Raw genomic sequence first — 16,393 nt, forward strand, 5'->3', positions numbered from 1 at the left:
CAATGTGGTGAATACTAGAACGTCCTGGGTATTGTACATCAGGTGGAAGTGCTCGTAGCATGCTTGGTCTGAACCTGTGTAGTAGTGTTCTGCAAAAGAAGGAAAAGTGTGTATACAATGGACAAAAGCTGGAAACAGCAGATGAACTTTCACTAATATAGAATTGTAGAATGGTTAGGGTTGGAAGGGACCTTAAAAATCATCTAGTTCCAACCATTTGGTGCACTGCTTTTTACATGCTTCTGAATGATTTTTCCAATTCAAATACAATCTGTGATTACAAGGGTGTGCATCTGCATACCTGTGTGAGTAAACAACAAAAGAACCTGCTATACTAATACGAGCCTGCAGAAAATCCAGTGTGCAGGCTATGGATGCATGTGCTAACATGATCAATCAGTTATTCATCATGACACTGAAGAGACTTTTCTGGTGTATGAACTATAGTTATAATGAGATACATATGGATTTAAGTGACCAATTGTTGAAAGATGTAAGTATGGAAAAACATACCTGTATTAGGAAAAAAATTCCAGCTATAAAAATAATTTTGTTAAATAGATCAAAGAAATGGTATGGATGATGAACATAGCAGAGCTAGCTGATGGGAAGCTCCATCTGGATGAAGCTCTATAGAAACAGCATTCACTGTTTTGAGGTACCTCCTTGCTGTTAGCGGCTGGCTGATTTGTTGGTTCATGTTGTTTTATGTGCAGCGGTGTATGACCAGAAGTAGAAGAAAATTAGGAGACTACACATAGCGCAGGTTATTGAACTGTCCTTCCTTCACAGCACTTTGATGTGGTCTGAGAGCCTCCTGCTCCCTTCTTCTTTGTGCCCTGGGGCTGAGGCTGACCCATTGCTGGTTGGCCTGCCTGAACTTTTAGGATGACTTTGAATGTTTAGTTAGTAGGTAGAGGTAGAACATACCAGTCACTCAGATGGAGAGAAAAGAGTTGACTCAGCAGCCTAAGCCCAATTCCTAATGAAAACTATACATAACAGCCAGTGGAGACAGTCTGCTACAGCAGGAGCCCTGTACTAACTAGCTTGAGAAGTGTTGAATAAAGCTGGGTCACCTTTATGCTACAGATCAATCAAAAATAAGGAACACGTAGTTCAACTCTGTGCTGGTCTTCTAAAAATCATTAGGATGGCACTGTGTTCCTACGTTTACTTACATTACTTATAAGCTGAAATATTTCCATGTGTGGCAAGAGCACATGTTCTGTGCTATACACCTGGAGCCAGTGAAGACACCAGAGCAACCTGCAGCAGAGGTACGTCACACAACACGTAGAGCTTGGAAACTCCTTGCTTCGGGATGTGACCCCTGCTAAAGCTTTTACTTATATTTGGAAAGAAACTGATATTCATGAAAACTTATTCAGGACTACGTGAATGTCCAGTAAGTCCTTGAGCCACTAATGGCTGGAAGATGGGAAACTGTTCTGGGCAAGCATTGCTGTATGCTGGCTCTGGTCTTGCATTCCCTCTCAGGCATCTGCTATCAGCTGCAGTGTGGGTCAGAAGGAGCTAGAAGGGACCCTTGGTCTCATCTACCATGACCAGTCTTGAGGTAGGAGACAGACTGGTTTATGTATGTCAAATCTATAAAAAAACTCAGTTGCCAACTAGGAAATGCAGTGTGTTACATGTATTTTGTATATGATGGTTACTACACGTTGCATATTAGCTGTTGGAGACTTACTGTTTGGCCAAATACGTGTGTGCTGTTGCTTTACAGATTTCCATACAGTCTGGATAAAAGAAGCAGGAGTTCCTGTTCCAGTTTCTGACTCGAGGTGAGCTCCTGAAAGACACATCTTGGGAGGTAAATTAACAGTCTTAATTAACTATTGGAACATAATGGATAAAACTAGATTTAATTTCTCTTACAAACCAAATGGTTTCCCTTGCCAAGTTACTTCCCCTTTAGCACCTCTAGTTTCTTTCTTGCCTCTGCAATTCCTTGGAGACACATATGTCCACCAGATGGTACTAGGCTACAAGTAGCCCCTGCAATGGCTGGTCAGTGAAGGCTGTTGAAATTGCTGTTGGTGAGGTGTCATCAGAGCATTTAACTAAAAAAATCCCCCCAAAACCAAAAAACCAAACCCCCAAAACTTATTAATAATGTTTTCTGTGAGAGGCAGTCAGGCAAAAATACCTGTTTGGTACTTTCTAGTAAAACAAAATCCTGACAGGAATTGTAGCAAATCATTGCTGTGACTGATGCTCTGCACACTCACACCTCTCTCATAATGGATAGCTTCATTATTGTCTTTGGAGCCACTTCCAATTTAAACTAATTTTGGAAAGAGAAGAATGAGGCCAGGAATTATAGTAGCTTTATGAATCTATGTTTTGGCACATTTAAAAAAGATTTAATGTGTTATAAATACCTCATTTGCTTTAAGCAATTATTGTAATCTATCACATTGATCCAGCCAACACAAACATGCGCTACATTTTGCATGCTAAAAAGTTGTTCAAAAAGGCTTGAATAAATTGTTAATACTCTATAAGCTGCTAGTGAAATAGCTCTATGATGAGCTCTTCTCCTCTTCACATGATTCAAACGCATTAGTGATGCTACTGACTAATGACTTGCAACATTTTTGTTAAAGGCACAGGTGCATTTTTAAATGGTGGACAGTTCTGAAGTCAATGGCATTTCAAGCTTTGAAACGGAAAAGTTTTGTTACATTGGTTTATGTAAAATTAGTGCTTTTTTTTTTAATACCATTCCACATATAATCATGTTAATCCCGTTGTGATGCTAGAATCAAGTTACTCCAGAAAAAAAAAAATTCATAGTAAGATTACTGAAATACTCTTCATCCTGACTGTATGAACAAGGATGCAATGTTAATTACAGACAGCAAACCGTTTTCTCATCAGCACTGTGCAAATAGAGTGATAAACATGGCCCCTGATAGCCTGTAAAACGTTTCCTTTGTAATTACTGATCAAACTGCATAGCTTAAGCAGCAGCAGCAAGGGCAAAGCGTTCCCGGGAAGGGAGGTTACCACCTTTAGCACGATTCACACGTGTTTCACTAATTTGAACACAATTAAGTGGAGATGACCACATCAGGATGGTCATAATGAAATCCCTCAGTGGGAAATCTGAAATAACGAGGAGCGCACGCAATTTGCGACTCGAGGCCATTGAAGAGGGTCTGCGTGTGTAATTGGCTTCGTAAAATTAAGATCACGAACGCTGCCGTCCCTGTAAGCGGGCAGATGGAGGGAGGCCCGTGACCGGCGGGCCCGGCTCGGCGCAGGCCTGGCCCGGCAGGAGCGCCGGGGTTCGCGCAGGGGGCCGGGCCCGGGCCCGCCCCGCTCCTTCGGGGCCCGGCGATGCCGGCCGCCGCCACCGGGGCGGAACGCGGTCCCTCGCCAGGCGCAGCAGGTGAGCCCGGCCGCCGCGACCAAGGCCACCGTCCCCCGCGAGCTGGCCCGCGGATGCGGGCCCGAGCGCGGCGTGTGCCGTCCGCGGGGCTTTCGATAGCTGCCGCCGTTGGCACGGGCGTACGGAGGGAGGCGTTCCGCAGCGTCCCTCCGGCTACGGCCCCTTCGGAGCTCGCCGCGGCGCCGAGCGAGGGGGCGGGGGCCGCTCTCCCCAGGGGCGGCGGCCGGGGCCGTGCCGTGCCGTGCCTTGCCGAGCCGAGCCGATCGGCGGCGCGCGGGGCCCGCCCAGCGGGGCGCGTCACGGCGCGGCGGCGGCGCGCGGCGGGGCGGGGGCGGCGCCGGCCGCAGTCGGCACGGGGCAGCGAGCGGCGCGCCGGCAGCGCGCACCCCGCACACTGCCACCGAGGGAGCGAGCACCATGTGCCGGCCAGCGCTCGCTCGGCTGCTGCTCCTCCAGCTGCTGCTGCTGAAGCTGCACCTCGGCAAAGGTGGGTCCGCCGCGGCCCGGCGGCTGTCCCTCAGCGCCGGGGCGGTCGCGGCAAGTGCAAGCCTCGCCGCGGTGCTCCCGGGGAGGGGGCGAGCGACCCGCCTGCCCGGGCGCCCACTCGCCCCGGTGCCCCGCGCGAGTTTGGGATCTGCGGAGGGGCCGGGCGCGCTCGGGGGTTGCGACCTGCGGGGGCCGGGCGCGCTCTGTAGCCGGCGAATGCAACCCGCCCACTGGTGACAGGAGCTGCCACCTTTAATCCCTTTCTGAGGGGATTTGTGCCTCATCAAAGCGGCGCTGCACCGTGTCTGCAAAGCAGATTTGCTCCGTGCTGTCCCGCCTCCCCACCCACCCCACCCCCTCGCCCTCAACTTTAGTTGGGTCAGTTCCCTTTTCCCGGGACGGCGCTGGTGCCTGTTACCCCCCCCGCGTCCTCAGGTATCTGCGCGTTTCGCACCGGTAACGGACGCGCAGGAGCTCCTAGCATCGCAGTGCTTCATAATTTTTCTTTGTCTTTTGCATTTCGGGTTTAACCGTCTTCCATTCCCAGGCTCCTCTCCCCCCGCGCCTTTAAAACAATGCGGGGAAGCACGGGAACGGTCCCTTTTATCCTGCACAAAGCAGCTTCGGGATCACTGCCGTCCTCCCGCGGAGGCGCGTCTCCCCCAGCCCCGCACCGAGCCGCTGTGCCCTGGCGAGCCCAGTCCCAGTCCCCCCACCCTCGGCCGGCAGCTCCCGGTGCTCTGGGCGGCCGGTGCGCTGCGGGGCTGGGCGGCGAGGCGGCCCCGCGATGCCCCCGCCGCCTCGCGTGGGAGCGCGCCCCGCTGACCCAGGCGCGGCCCCGTGTCTCGCAGGCGCCGTCAAGGAGTGCGAGGAGGACCAGTTCCAGTGCCGGAACGAGCGGTGCATCCCTGCCATCTGGAAATGCGACGAGGACGACGACTGCTCGGATAACAGCGACGAGGCGGATTGCCGTGAGTGTCCGGCCCCGGGCATGGTGGGGCGGAGAGCCGGGGACACGGCCCTCCCCGCGCCGAGCCTGGAAGGGCGCGCTTCCCAGCTGCGCTGCGCCTCTTTTTTATGAATGAATGAATGAAGTCGCGCCGTCCCCGGCTCCGGCGCTGATTGGCTGCCGGGAGCAGCAGATCCGTGACGCGGCTGCTCGCTGCCGGCCGCGCTGACTCGGCCGGGGACACCCGTGAGGTTTCGCCCTCGCCTCCAGCAGCCCTTACGCTCAGAGCGCCTAACGCGGACGGCACACTTTGTGCCCTCAGGGCAGTTGGGAGCGATGTTTAACGCAGGGGGAGGCAGTGCTAAGGGCCAGTGACAGGTGCTCCTGTGAAACGCTGCTTTCGAGTATCCTACAAGATGGTTGGTGTCAGTTTTGTGTTTATATATATTTATTTGCAGTCATGATGAGAAGGGAGATGAACAAGTAACGCTGCTTTGCATTGTCAGCCACGTAACACTGACTGATTCCCTGGTGGTGTAAGGGAAGAGAGAGCAAGGAGATCTATACTTTCAGTCCTGAGAAGATGGCAGTCTTGCCTTCTCCTGTGGTATGGCCCTCGTGCATGTGAGTGGCACCCAGTAAACTTTGGATCGTTTGTAGGGTTGTGCTGTTATTACCTCCCTGTTATCTTGCTTACAGCCTAGGAGAATTTGTCTCAACCATGGCGTGTAAGAAGCCTCTGTAAAAGAAGTTCTAGAGCCCAAGTCTCCAAATAAAAGATACTTGTCTTTAAGTTTTAAGTTGCAAATATTGTATCAAGTCTCTTGAATTATTTCTGTAAGATAATAGACATTGAATGTGCATCAGGCTATAATTCACTGAATGAACTCTTGAAAGTTCATACACCTAGAGAATGTATCAAGAAAAGTCACTGGCTATGTGTTTTTTTCAGGATGTGACTATTCTGTTTACAGCTTCACTGATAAATCTGTCAGGTGATGCTTAGAGTGAAGTCTAAATAGACCCGTTTAGAGAGAGCAGGGATTCCCAAACTCTTGTTCATGGGAAACATCTCAATGTTGTAACGTAAAACATAAGATTTATTTTGGGTGGGTTTGTATTCAGATGACTTGATAGGGTTTTATATATGCCTAAGTTTATGATCTGAGGAGTTAGCAGCATTACTTAATTCAGATGTAGAAATGGTTTATGCAGGAATTACATTTGCACTAGTTAGAGGTAACTTAGGTTTGGAATGTTTCAAATTACAGAAGACTCAGGAAGCCACGGCTGACTGAGAACTAGCTTGGAGTTCTGCGTAGTCATAACTGGGGCAAGTTTTCTTGTAAGTGTTCGAGTTTCCAGAGAGAGACACTAACCTGTAGAAGTGCCAGCAGTCTCTGAGCAGGCTGGTATTGGTATTCTTGAAGCCTCCTATTTAAAAGTCCCTCTGTGCGCTGTTGTACAAAGGCTCAGTGAGCTGCAGGTAGCCTATGGGCTGTGCTTTGGGAGCTGTTTTGGGATCATGGCTAGAGTAGCACCTTGAGGAACAGATTGTGCACCCCGCACTCCACATTGAAGAATAGGTTTGTGGCTTGAGCTCCTTGCCTGGCATGAGTGGGTGGGTTAGTATCTGAGCTTCTGGGCTGCCTTCTCCCCGCCCCCCCCCCCCCCCCCCCCGTCAAGTTGTGATCTGCCCTCTAAGCATTCTGTCAGAAAAGAGGGTGTAAAACAATACCCCGTTGAATGTCAGCTCTTTGTGAATTGTGCTGTGTTGGGATGGTTAGATGGATAATTGCATCTGGCTTAGTTTTATTTCAGAGAGTTTTTACAGTTGTTGGGTTTGGGGGTGGTAAAAATGTGATGGCTAGATTGTGGTAGAATGGTGACTTTTGAGATGTGAGGAAAAAGAATTTTTGGATGTGGAGACATCAGAAAGTGTTCTTTGCTTTAATCTGAACTTCGCATATTATTGATTGGTGAACAGACTACAGAAATTACTTATGGACTGTTAATTTAGTTCATATATATATTGACTTTGCAGTTGCTTCTCCAGCAGAGACATCTACATCACATTTTTTCACACACATTTTTCTCACTTATATTGTTCTGAACACTGTTTTCTTTTAAAAATGCATACTGCTTTTCAGCGTATGTAATGTTTCAAGTTATACTCAGTGGGTGAAAGAATATGTTCCACGTGTTTTTGCTTCTAGATATCACCTCTGTTATCACTGCTGTCATAAACAGATATTAATTTAAAAACTGTCTTATGAACGTACTCAATGGAAGAAACTGTTCTGGAAAACTCAGCATGCCAGAGTGGTGACAGAGAGGGAGAAGAATATGCTGGTAGGCTGCTGGTAGTAAGTACTGGCACATACCCTGATAATCCCTGTAATTACTTGCTGATGCACTTTTCCAGAGTTTATAACATATTTGTAACAGCTCATTGCTGTTTCTGTATGTCATCCCTTGTTGAAGAGAAGGATGGTCTTCATCTGTGTTAAAAACTGGTTTATGAAACAAGCTTGTCCTTGCGGTAGACGGTCTATATACACTGGAAGATTTTGTAACCAAGAGTATCTTAAATAGTTCTGGAAGGAGACAATTTTTCTGGCAGTACTCCATGTGCTTCCTACTAGAAGCCATCTTTGCTAAGACTGACATTTTGGGTTTTTTTCTATGTTTCTGTTTTTTTTCTCCCACTTCCTTTAGGGCTTTGCTGGTATAATTTGGCTTTTTTGAAGGAATTTTAGACTCTAAGGAAGGCGTCTTGGTAATCATCCTGTATCATCATCTTGGAATTTGCTTTCTGTTCAGTAATTCTTTTCTGTTGTAGTTGGCCATTCAAGTTACCTGCCATAGGATTGATGTGTGAGTTAATATGGCAGGTGTAGGAACTGAAGCATGAAAAAGTAATGATCTGAGCTGTTACACAATTCAGATTACTTGGTACTGGTTTGTAAGGTGTGTAAGTTTATCCTAGGTTGCTCAGTAACCTCCTTATAATATAGGGCCAAATTCTTGGCAGTTGACTTCAGAGGTTTTACTTGTGGGAAATGAATGAAATGAAAGGAATCCAGTTTGTTTTTCTTCTTTAAGAAAAAAAAAACGTTTAACACATTTTCTTCAACTGATTTTGCTGACCAAGGCAGAATTTATGAGCGCTCTGGCCACATAGCTCACTTATGGTAACAGGCAGTAGAGACTAGGCGCGTGTTAGAGAATTGAGATTTGTTGCTTGCACTATTTGAATTATTAGGCATTGGTTATTTTCGTAAGGTACCCACTGCAATACAGACTAGAGTATGTATATCTCTTTGGTTTCAGTTATCTTCAGAGTTTTAGCATATTCCAGGAAGCATCTTTAAAGTTGAAACATCGTGCCTTCTTGGTCTTCCTCATTTGAGCAAGTATCGGTTCTACATATGGTTCATAATTCATATTGCACACTTCAGTATTAGCAAGTTCTTTAAGTAGTGTTGATGATTTAAAACAGTCAGAGGGCCAACAGAAAAAAATAGATGACTCTCACAGTATGAAGACAAAGCGCTGAGGACTTATGGAAGAGCAGGAAAACAGGGATTGCAGAAAGTGCCTCGTCTGTTGGGGAAAGGTAAAAAAGGAACCGAATACATGTAGGTAGCAAGTATGAATATAGTTACTGCCTTACAAGAGGTAAAAGGAAACAAATCCTGGTAGCAAAGGAGACTACGAGGAAGAAGGGAGGCAGTGCTCATTTGTCTGTAGACATGTGGCTTGTGAAGTGTTAACAAAAGAGGAAGAGGAGGTAAAAATTTGTGTGCATGGTGGAAATATATAAAGCTGTATATATAAGATGAAACGCATAAAGCTGGTTGCTTAAATGTGAAGATGCCTCTATTCTCTCATGTTTTCAGAAAGTTAGGGTTTTCTAGGAAAGAAAAGAAAAAGAAGTTCCTTAAAATGTTCCTGTGTATCTACTAAAAGGAAACTAAACTCATAGGAGCAAAATAGTGAAAGTTCTGGTGTTTGAGCTGCTGGGGAAATCAAGTCTTAAGCTCTGGAATTAGAAATCTTGGCTAGCTATTACAAGGTTTAAATCTGTATAAGACTAATGACTCTGCTTTATGCAAAATTATTTACTTGAGCTCAATCCAGTTTGCATAGGCCTGACAAGACAAAAACCCAGTCACAATTTACAGCTTGTACTGTCATGATCCACACTGTATGTGATCCATACAATGAGAGCAGGGCTCTAGGGCAGTTTTGAACATTGTTTAGATGCATTTTACTCCTTCCCTGTACAAGCAAGTGATGTTTTTTTCCTCTCAGGAAACTCTGGAAAGTCAACACAATTTATAACCTATTTTGGAGAATATTTGCAGATACACAGTCATCAAGACTTGTCCTTAACGGTACAGCAGCAATATTATAAACCACCAAAGCTATTTTTATAGTGAGAAAAATGTCCATTTTATGAAGACCAGTGTTTTGGCAAAGATTACTCTTTGCTGAGATACTCAGAATGTGGGTTGAGTTTTTTTCTATGTCGCTGTCAGGGTAGGTGGATGCTGCAGGGCCAGGTCAGCCTTTGGGCCCGCAGGCTGTGTGCCCAGGGTGCCTACTGCTGTGTGACACATTGCCCAGAATGGAAAATCCTAGAGAGCTGCTTTGATGGGGGAGTGGCTCTTGTTTGCCCAGTTTTGCAAGTTTCTTCTTGTTTGGCACTGCTGCCAGCAGAAAACAAGGAAGAATTTTCAAATTGTAGCCAGACACAATAGTTTTAACATAAAATAAGAGCTCTTAGTTTGATGGTTGTGTTTGATAGGATTTTATTTTTCTGTGGCAAGTAGGGTTCACATTATCTTAACCCAGACCTGAGGGTGGGTAAAAGAGACTGGAAGACCTCTGTTTGAATGTTTCATTGTTGATTAATCCTTAAATGGGGCAAAGAGTACAGCTGCAAAAAGCAAGCAGTAGCTTAACCAGTTCCCTCAAATGAAACACAAGCTGCAAGGCTACTTCAGCTTTGTATACCTGCCTGCAGGGGGACACAGCCAAATGCAGAATTACTATTTCTTTTTTACAGCTCTATTTTCCATCTTTGTATTGGGATCCTTTCTGTGGTGTTGCTTGCTGGTGAGTACTGTTCATAGGGGTATTTTATACTGGGCAGGATTGAGGCTGCTTCAGGTATGAGATGCAGTCTGGAGAAAGTTACTGTTTCAAAGACTGTTCCTATGCATCCGTAATTCAGGGTAAACAGGTGGCATCTGCAAACTTCTTCCTGCATCAGCCCTTGCCCTGCCTTGGGGCCTCAGTGTGTGACTGTATAGCCGAGACATGCCTCCCTTACTATTGGCAGGAGGAGAGACCGCTGTTCTCCTGCTGGCTTTGTGCATAAAGAATCTGCAGAGAGTTGGTCTCCTGCTGCCTTTGTGAAAGCCCAGGAGGCAGCCTGATAGTCTCCTTGCTTTTCAGTTCAAGTTTCACTAGAGCTGGAATTTGGGAATAAAAGTACATGAAAAGCCTGTTTGAGAACTAAAATCTGGATCCTGTGAAGAGTTAAATGCGGCCTGAGTGGCTTTGAAACACGGAAGTGTAATGGTGTGCCATGCTTGCACATTTTGGGACATGGCAAGGTGAGACAGCAAGCGGTCACAATTGCTACATCTATTCTATAAATTTTTTGTCCTCTGTTATCCGTTGCTCTAATTTTTCTTAATGTTCAGTGGTAAGACAGTATTCTCTGTGCTGAGTGACAGCTGCATGTTACTCTTGAGATGCTGGTGTATCTTTGATATGTGTACATCACCATGTGGAGAGTTTTAGGTTTCATCGACATGTGCATGGTCATACGCTCTTGAGTATGTCTGTGATAGTTCGTGAGTTGCGTGGCCAGCTTACATGCTCATGCCAAAACTGGAAGCACTGGAAAGAGTGGTGCAGAGAGGTAGGGCTTGTTTGCTTGCCTGTGTGCCTGTTGCCTGCCTGTCCTGGTCTGCACTGTATATAATGTGCAAGCTAGGTTCAAAACCAGTTTACTGATCCCTTGTGTTCCACAGTGAATGTTATTTGCTTATCTTCATTTTTTCATTATATTCTTGTTGTCTGCTCTGAGAAAACTAACTTGTGTATTTCTTGGGTGTGGGTTATCTTCCCTGTGCTGCATCCTTTATGTAGAAATTCAAGCATGAAGTATATGTGGGAAATATGTTCTCCATTTCCTCATTTCCTGGCACATTCGCTTGAGGAGTTTTATTATTTCTAGATACTAACGGCTTTCCAGGAGGTTGTGTTTTTCTGTCACTCCTGCTCATGATCTGGGAAAGATATATAGAGAGAACCGCAATATGACCACTGAAGAGACACAGAAGGGAACCTGGGTGTGTGGAATAGCCACTGTGGGCATTACACAGGTACAGAGGGAAGAGTACTTGATTTTATGGAGTGCTGCTCTGTTACAGCAAGAAAGCACAAGTGTTGCTCTACATACAGTTACAGGAACAAGCTGTGATCTGAAAAGCTTTCCTGAGGTCAAGGAGAATGGAAAGACTGAAAATAATGATTAAGTTAAAGAAGAAAATTACAAAAGTGCAGTCAAAACCCACTGTCACTTGGTTTGTTTATCAAAGAGCTCAGAGCTGTCCTTTCAGAGGGTATAAACATATTCCACATTTTGAGCCAAGGTGGGCAAGCTTCATCCAGAGCATTTTAACGTATAAAAAGATAAAAGTAAATGTAGGCCACTTTGTCTGCAATGTTATAGACCCAAGATTAGCACAGGTTTGAGACGTGTTTTATTATTGGATGATGTTAGAGTGGAAAACACTTAGGATAATTTAATATTAATCAGAAAATGTTTAGAGACTAATTCAAATGAACAAATTGCAATTATGAGAACGGAGAAACCAAGTGTAATGTGTTGGTGAATGCATTTATCTGACACGCCTAGACTAAGAGATGGCCTGTGCTAGAAATAATGAGTTTTCTTGACTCCGTTGTCCATCTAAAGGACCATTAAATGTTCTCTAACACCTGAAGATGTCTGACAATTAATGATTCTCTTCGCTGTTTCTAACAGAGCAGACACCCAGCTTTTGTTTCTGCCACCTTTTTTAATGGCACCAGCTTTTTAAAATCATCGGCAAATTTACCGTGTCTTTGATGTGCCTCAGAGGCTGTGATGTTGTATTAGAGAGATGTTTCTGGTAGACTGGATTTGGTGTGAAGTTCTCCTAGTCCTTGTACTGTTGCTTCTCAGAGTCCTTTTTGTCTCTACAACTTTCCCATTTACCTGCAGCTTTTCCCTGGTAATTGCAAAGATGTTCCCAAAGCACATTACTGCTCAGCTTTGCTTTTCAGTGTCGTTACATGACTTATAAAATGCTGTAAGATGTCATTTTCTCTTCTTTTGCTTTGCCCGGGAAAACAAATCGGTAAGCTGAGTGTGAGTGATGGGGATGAGGATTTGTTTTGCTATTTGTTTTCTTATGCAATGGCATGCCATAGGTAGAAAAGTAGTCTGCCTGCTCCAGTGTACCCTGCTTCCAGTTCAGACAGCTGGTTTTAGCTAAAGGGAAGCCTACACTATTTTACGGTGCATGTGAGGGAATGAAAATGATGAATGTAGTTTTTTTAACTCTATTTCCTGTTAAAATTATTAATATTTAGATAGCCATAAGGGAAAGGAAGGGGGTAAAAGGCCCTGTGATAAAACTAATGCATGTTTTCTGCTCTGTGGAAAATTCTGACTGAAATACAAGAGATACCAAACTGTAGACTTTAAAAGTTATAATAATGCTGTAAGCTAGTTGAAAAATAAAACTAAACCCATGAAACTGAAGGATTTTCAAACCCCAGATTTTAACTTAAGAGAAACCAGAAGATTGTTAAAGAGAGGCTGTGAGCTCCCATCTCTGGTCTCTCTTTGTGTCTTGCCCTCATAATGATGCTGTGGTAGATTTGTGGTTCCGTTCCTGGCAAGGACTGTGATTTCTTCCCAGAGCTGAGGCTGATCTGGCCGCCCTATGCCTTGCTTCTCATGAAGAGGTAGATAAATGGTGTTATAGTTCTCTGCAGGTGGGAGCTGGCCCTGAGTGAGTTGTGCTTGTACAAGCAGCCAGCAGCAGAGCCAAGAACAGAAATGAGGTCTTTTACCTGCATCCACTGCTCGATAAGTACAACCATATTGCTTACTGCGGAGGTACCTGTCAGGCTAGTGAAAGTGTTTCAGGTTTTCCTGCAGATTTCCTGGCTTTTTCCAGTCTTAAGCTAAGGCCTAGCAGTCAATTTAACCTTACAGTTAATGTCAAGAGCAAGTACTAGGGGAGAACAGGATTTGTAGTTGACTTAGAGTAAGGCTAGTAGTCTTTGGGCTGCGGCCATGTAAAGTGAGTTTTATTGCCAATTTTTATCTTTAGATGTTCTGCTTCTGATAGATCAACATTATTTTTGCATTATTAATATTTATTAAATGCTTGAGAGCATGTGTGGCACTGTACCAGGACCAGAGCAGTCAGGGACTCAGTTTCCATGGCAGCAGGAGCACAGTCCTGTACTTGTGGAACCAGAAGGGCTCTTTTTGGCAACTGCTGTCTATGCTGTGATTACTTTTTCTTTTTAAAGATAGATATATAATTAAAAATCTAATTCATTAGTGCTGCAGAATCTTGTCCATCCTGGGTGAGAATTTTGTCTGCTGTAAGTTGCTTTATCTTTTCTGGAGTTCTAGCTTGGTTTCTGTAGCTTTTGTATGTGTGATTTCTTTTACTAGCAAAACCTTGAAAGAGGGGAAAAAGTGTGTTTAAAATCTATTGAAATAGATGGAAATTTCCTCTTGAATTTGGTTAAATTTGAAATGTTTTGTTGTAGGTTTCTCTCCCTTTCCGAGTAGCCTTAGTGTAGTTTTAGCAATTAAAAAAAATAATCGTTGAAGAAACTAGTGTGCACAACTGATATTAAACTCCTAACTGTACTTTTTTCATCATTTAGGTAACTGCTCTGATTCCAGATTTTAACTTTGTTTTGTATTTTAACTGGTCTTGGTTTGTACTTTTTTTCATGCCTCCATCCTAGAGATGTAATGTGTAGTATGATGTGCATTGAGGTGAAATTTTGCTTCGTTTCAAAGGGTGAATTAAAATTTTCTTTTGATCCTGAGTCTTTGTTCAGTTGTGCATTACCCGGTAGAGGTTTTCTGTCCGTCTTTGCTTTCCATGTATAAAGTTAATGTGATTAATTTCTTTAGTGGCTTTTCAGGCTTTTTCTATTTTCATTGATCTAGATGAGTAACACTATAGGTATCTTTCCATTTTCCTCTGGCATGTGGCTCCTATGATACCAGCTGCTTGGCTTGCTGATTTAGCAGTGATTGTAAATCAATAAATCTTACTGGATTTTCTAGACTTACTCCATTCAGATATGATGCTACTCTGTGTGATCCAGGGAATAGTTAAGAGCATGAAAATCAGTGATAGCAGGAGTAGTGAATACACTTGCACAGAGAATTTAAGAATTTCAGGTGTCAACTTAGAACTGTTCCTGTAGACTGCTCATCCTGAATCACAATTGCATCTCTGCAGCTACTTAGAAACACAGAGAAATGCCCCAGTTTCTTTGATAACAAATGTCAGTGCTGACTGATATAGGCCAAGAAATATACTACTTGTCTCTGTAACTGAGTGGTTCTGTTCTTGTTAGTGTAGTTGTGTTATGCTGTCATCCACTAGTGGCTGGTTAGCAGTTAAGCTTTCTATAAATCTTCACCATACAAATGAACTAACTACTATCTTAAGGATGTGAAAACTGATGCTCAGAGAAGTTTTCCTTTGCCCAAGGCTGTAGAGTGATTGTCGTGGTTTAACCCCGGCCGGCAACCAAGTACCACACAGCCGCTTGCTCACTACCCAGAGGAATGGGGAGGAGAATTGGAAAGAAATGTAAAACTCAAGGTTGAGATAAGAACAGTTTAATAGGTAAAGCAAAAGCCGTGCATGCAAGCAAAGCAAGGAATTCATTCACTACTTCCCATGGGCAGGCAGGTGTTTGGCCATCCCCAGGACAGCAGGGCTCCATCACGCGTAAGGGTTACTCGGGAAGGCAAACGCCATAATGCAGGATGTCCCCACATTCCTTCTTCTTCCCCCAGTTCATACACTGAGCATGCCGTTCCATGGTATGGAATACCTCTTTGGCTAGCTTGGGTCAGCTGTCCTGGCTCTGTCCCCTCCCAGTTTCCTGTGCCCCTCCAGCCCTCTCGCTGGCTGGGCCCAAGAAACTGAAAAGTCCTTGATTTAGTATAAATATCACCCAGCAACAACTAAAAACATCAGTGCAGTGCGGTCATCAGCATTATTCTCACATCACAGCCAAAACACAGCACTGTACTAGCTGCTGAGAAGAAAGTTAACTCCATCCCAGCTGAAACCAGGATAGTGATTCAGCAGCTCATCGTGAACATTAGTGACTCGTGAAGAATGTTCCCAATTTCTTGTTTTCTGGTTCATTATCACATTGTTTTACACAGATAATCCTGTTCCTTGGATTAAATCACTGCTCAAGGGCTTAGTCTTTGCCTTTGACATATACAGTTTTTAAAATATTTAGAAAAATCCCAGTGTTGAGATAACTCGGTTTCAAAATTTTAGTGTTGGGTCAAGTGCAAGATACTTCAAATGAATCACTTGTGTTTGATATCAAAGACAGACAAAATACAGGTCTTTGAGGGGGAACGTTGTATTCCTTTTGCTTTTCAAAACAGTCATCTTATAATAGAGCACAGCATGTATATGGTCAGTCATCACTGCAGCCGCCTCTTCAGCTGGCTGGAAGTCCCCGTTTTGAGATTGCACACAACAGATTTTTTCATTGCTAAAGAGGCTCTTTCCGTTTCATGGACAAAACTGTCTCACCACACCTTCTTTACCTCCATGCCCACACCTTGCTGTTATCTGAGCACTGACTGTTGAAGTGATTTATTACTAGTTCACACTTGCCTTGATAAACATATCCTTGACTGGCTATAACCAAGATGACTAGGGAGGTTTAATTTGCAATTATATGTTTTATTGCTGCCTCTCTTCCTTTTTCCTTTCTTGTGTATAACTATAAAGGTACAATTTAGATTGTACAACTCTCTTAAGCTTGTGCAACAATATTAATTTCTGCTAACTTGATAAGTAGGGCTGTGTCCTTACCTTGATGGCAATAACAGATAACATTTAAATTAGCTGGGTACTACTGGGTGATCCCACTGGACTTGTGCCCATATAGGTTACCCCTTCTAAACTGTGTAACAATTCTTTGGTGGATGATAAATAATGAGTTTCAAAGGGAAGTTCTGGAACAATCTCTGCCAGGATCACATTGGAGTAATGAAATTGTATTCTTTACTTCAAGGAGTTGCTCTTTACTGGGTGATTTCTGTTCCCCTTTATACAAGAGCTTTTTAACAAAGGATTTTGTCCTATTTTTTATAAAATAATGTGTTATGTATGTTTGCCCAAGGTGCCAGTGCATGTTGATCCCTGAAGTTAAATAAGGATTAAGGAGCT

The 16,393-nt window shown here is 44.2% G+C and overlaps 1 protein-coding gene across 2 annotated transcripts in view; it reads left to right on the top strand.

Moving 5' to 3' along the window:
• The first annotated feature begins 3,737 nt into the window (after nt 1-3,737).
• LRP8 (LDL receptor related protein 8) overlaps nt 3,738-16,393 on the top strand; it is a 194,223-nt gene continuing 181,567 nt past the window's right edge. For both annotated transcript variants that reach the window (XM_056356674.1, XM_056356675.1), the window contains exons 1-2: nt 3,738-3,905; nt 4,756-4,875. In XM_056356674.1, the coding sequence (XP_056212649.1) occupies nt 3,836-3,905; nt 4,756-4,875 (190 nt within the window). In that variant the 5' untranslated portion in view covers nt 3,738-3,835. The remainder of the gene's footprint in view (nt 3,906-4,755; nt 4,876-16,393) is intronic.

This window comes from Falco biarmicus, chromosome 11, assembly GCF_023638135.1.
Source record: "Falco biarmicus isolate bFalBia1 chromosome 11, bFalBia1.pri, whole genome shotgun sequence".
Taxonomy (NCBI): Eukaryota; Metazoa; Chordata; class Aves; order Falconiformes; family Falconidae; genus Falco; species Falco biarmicus.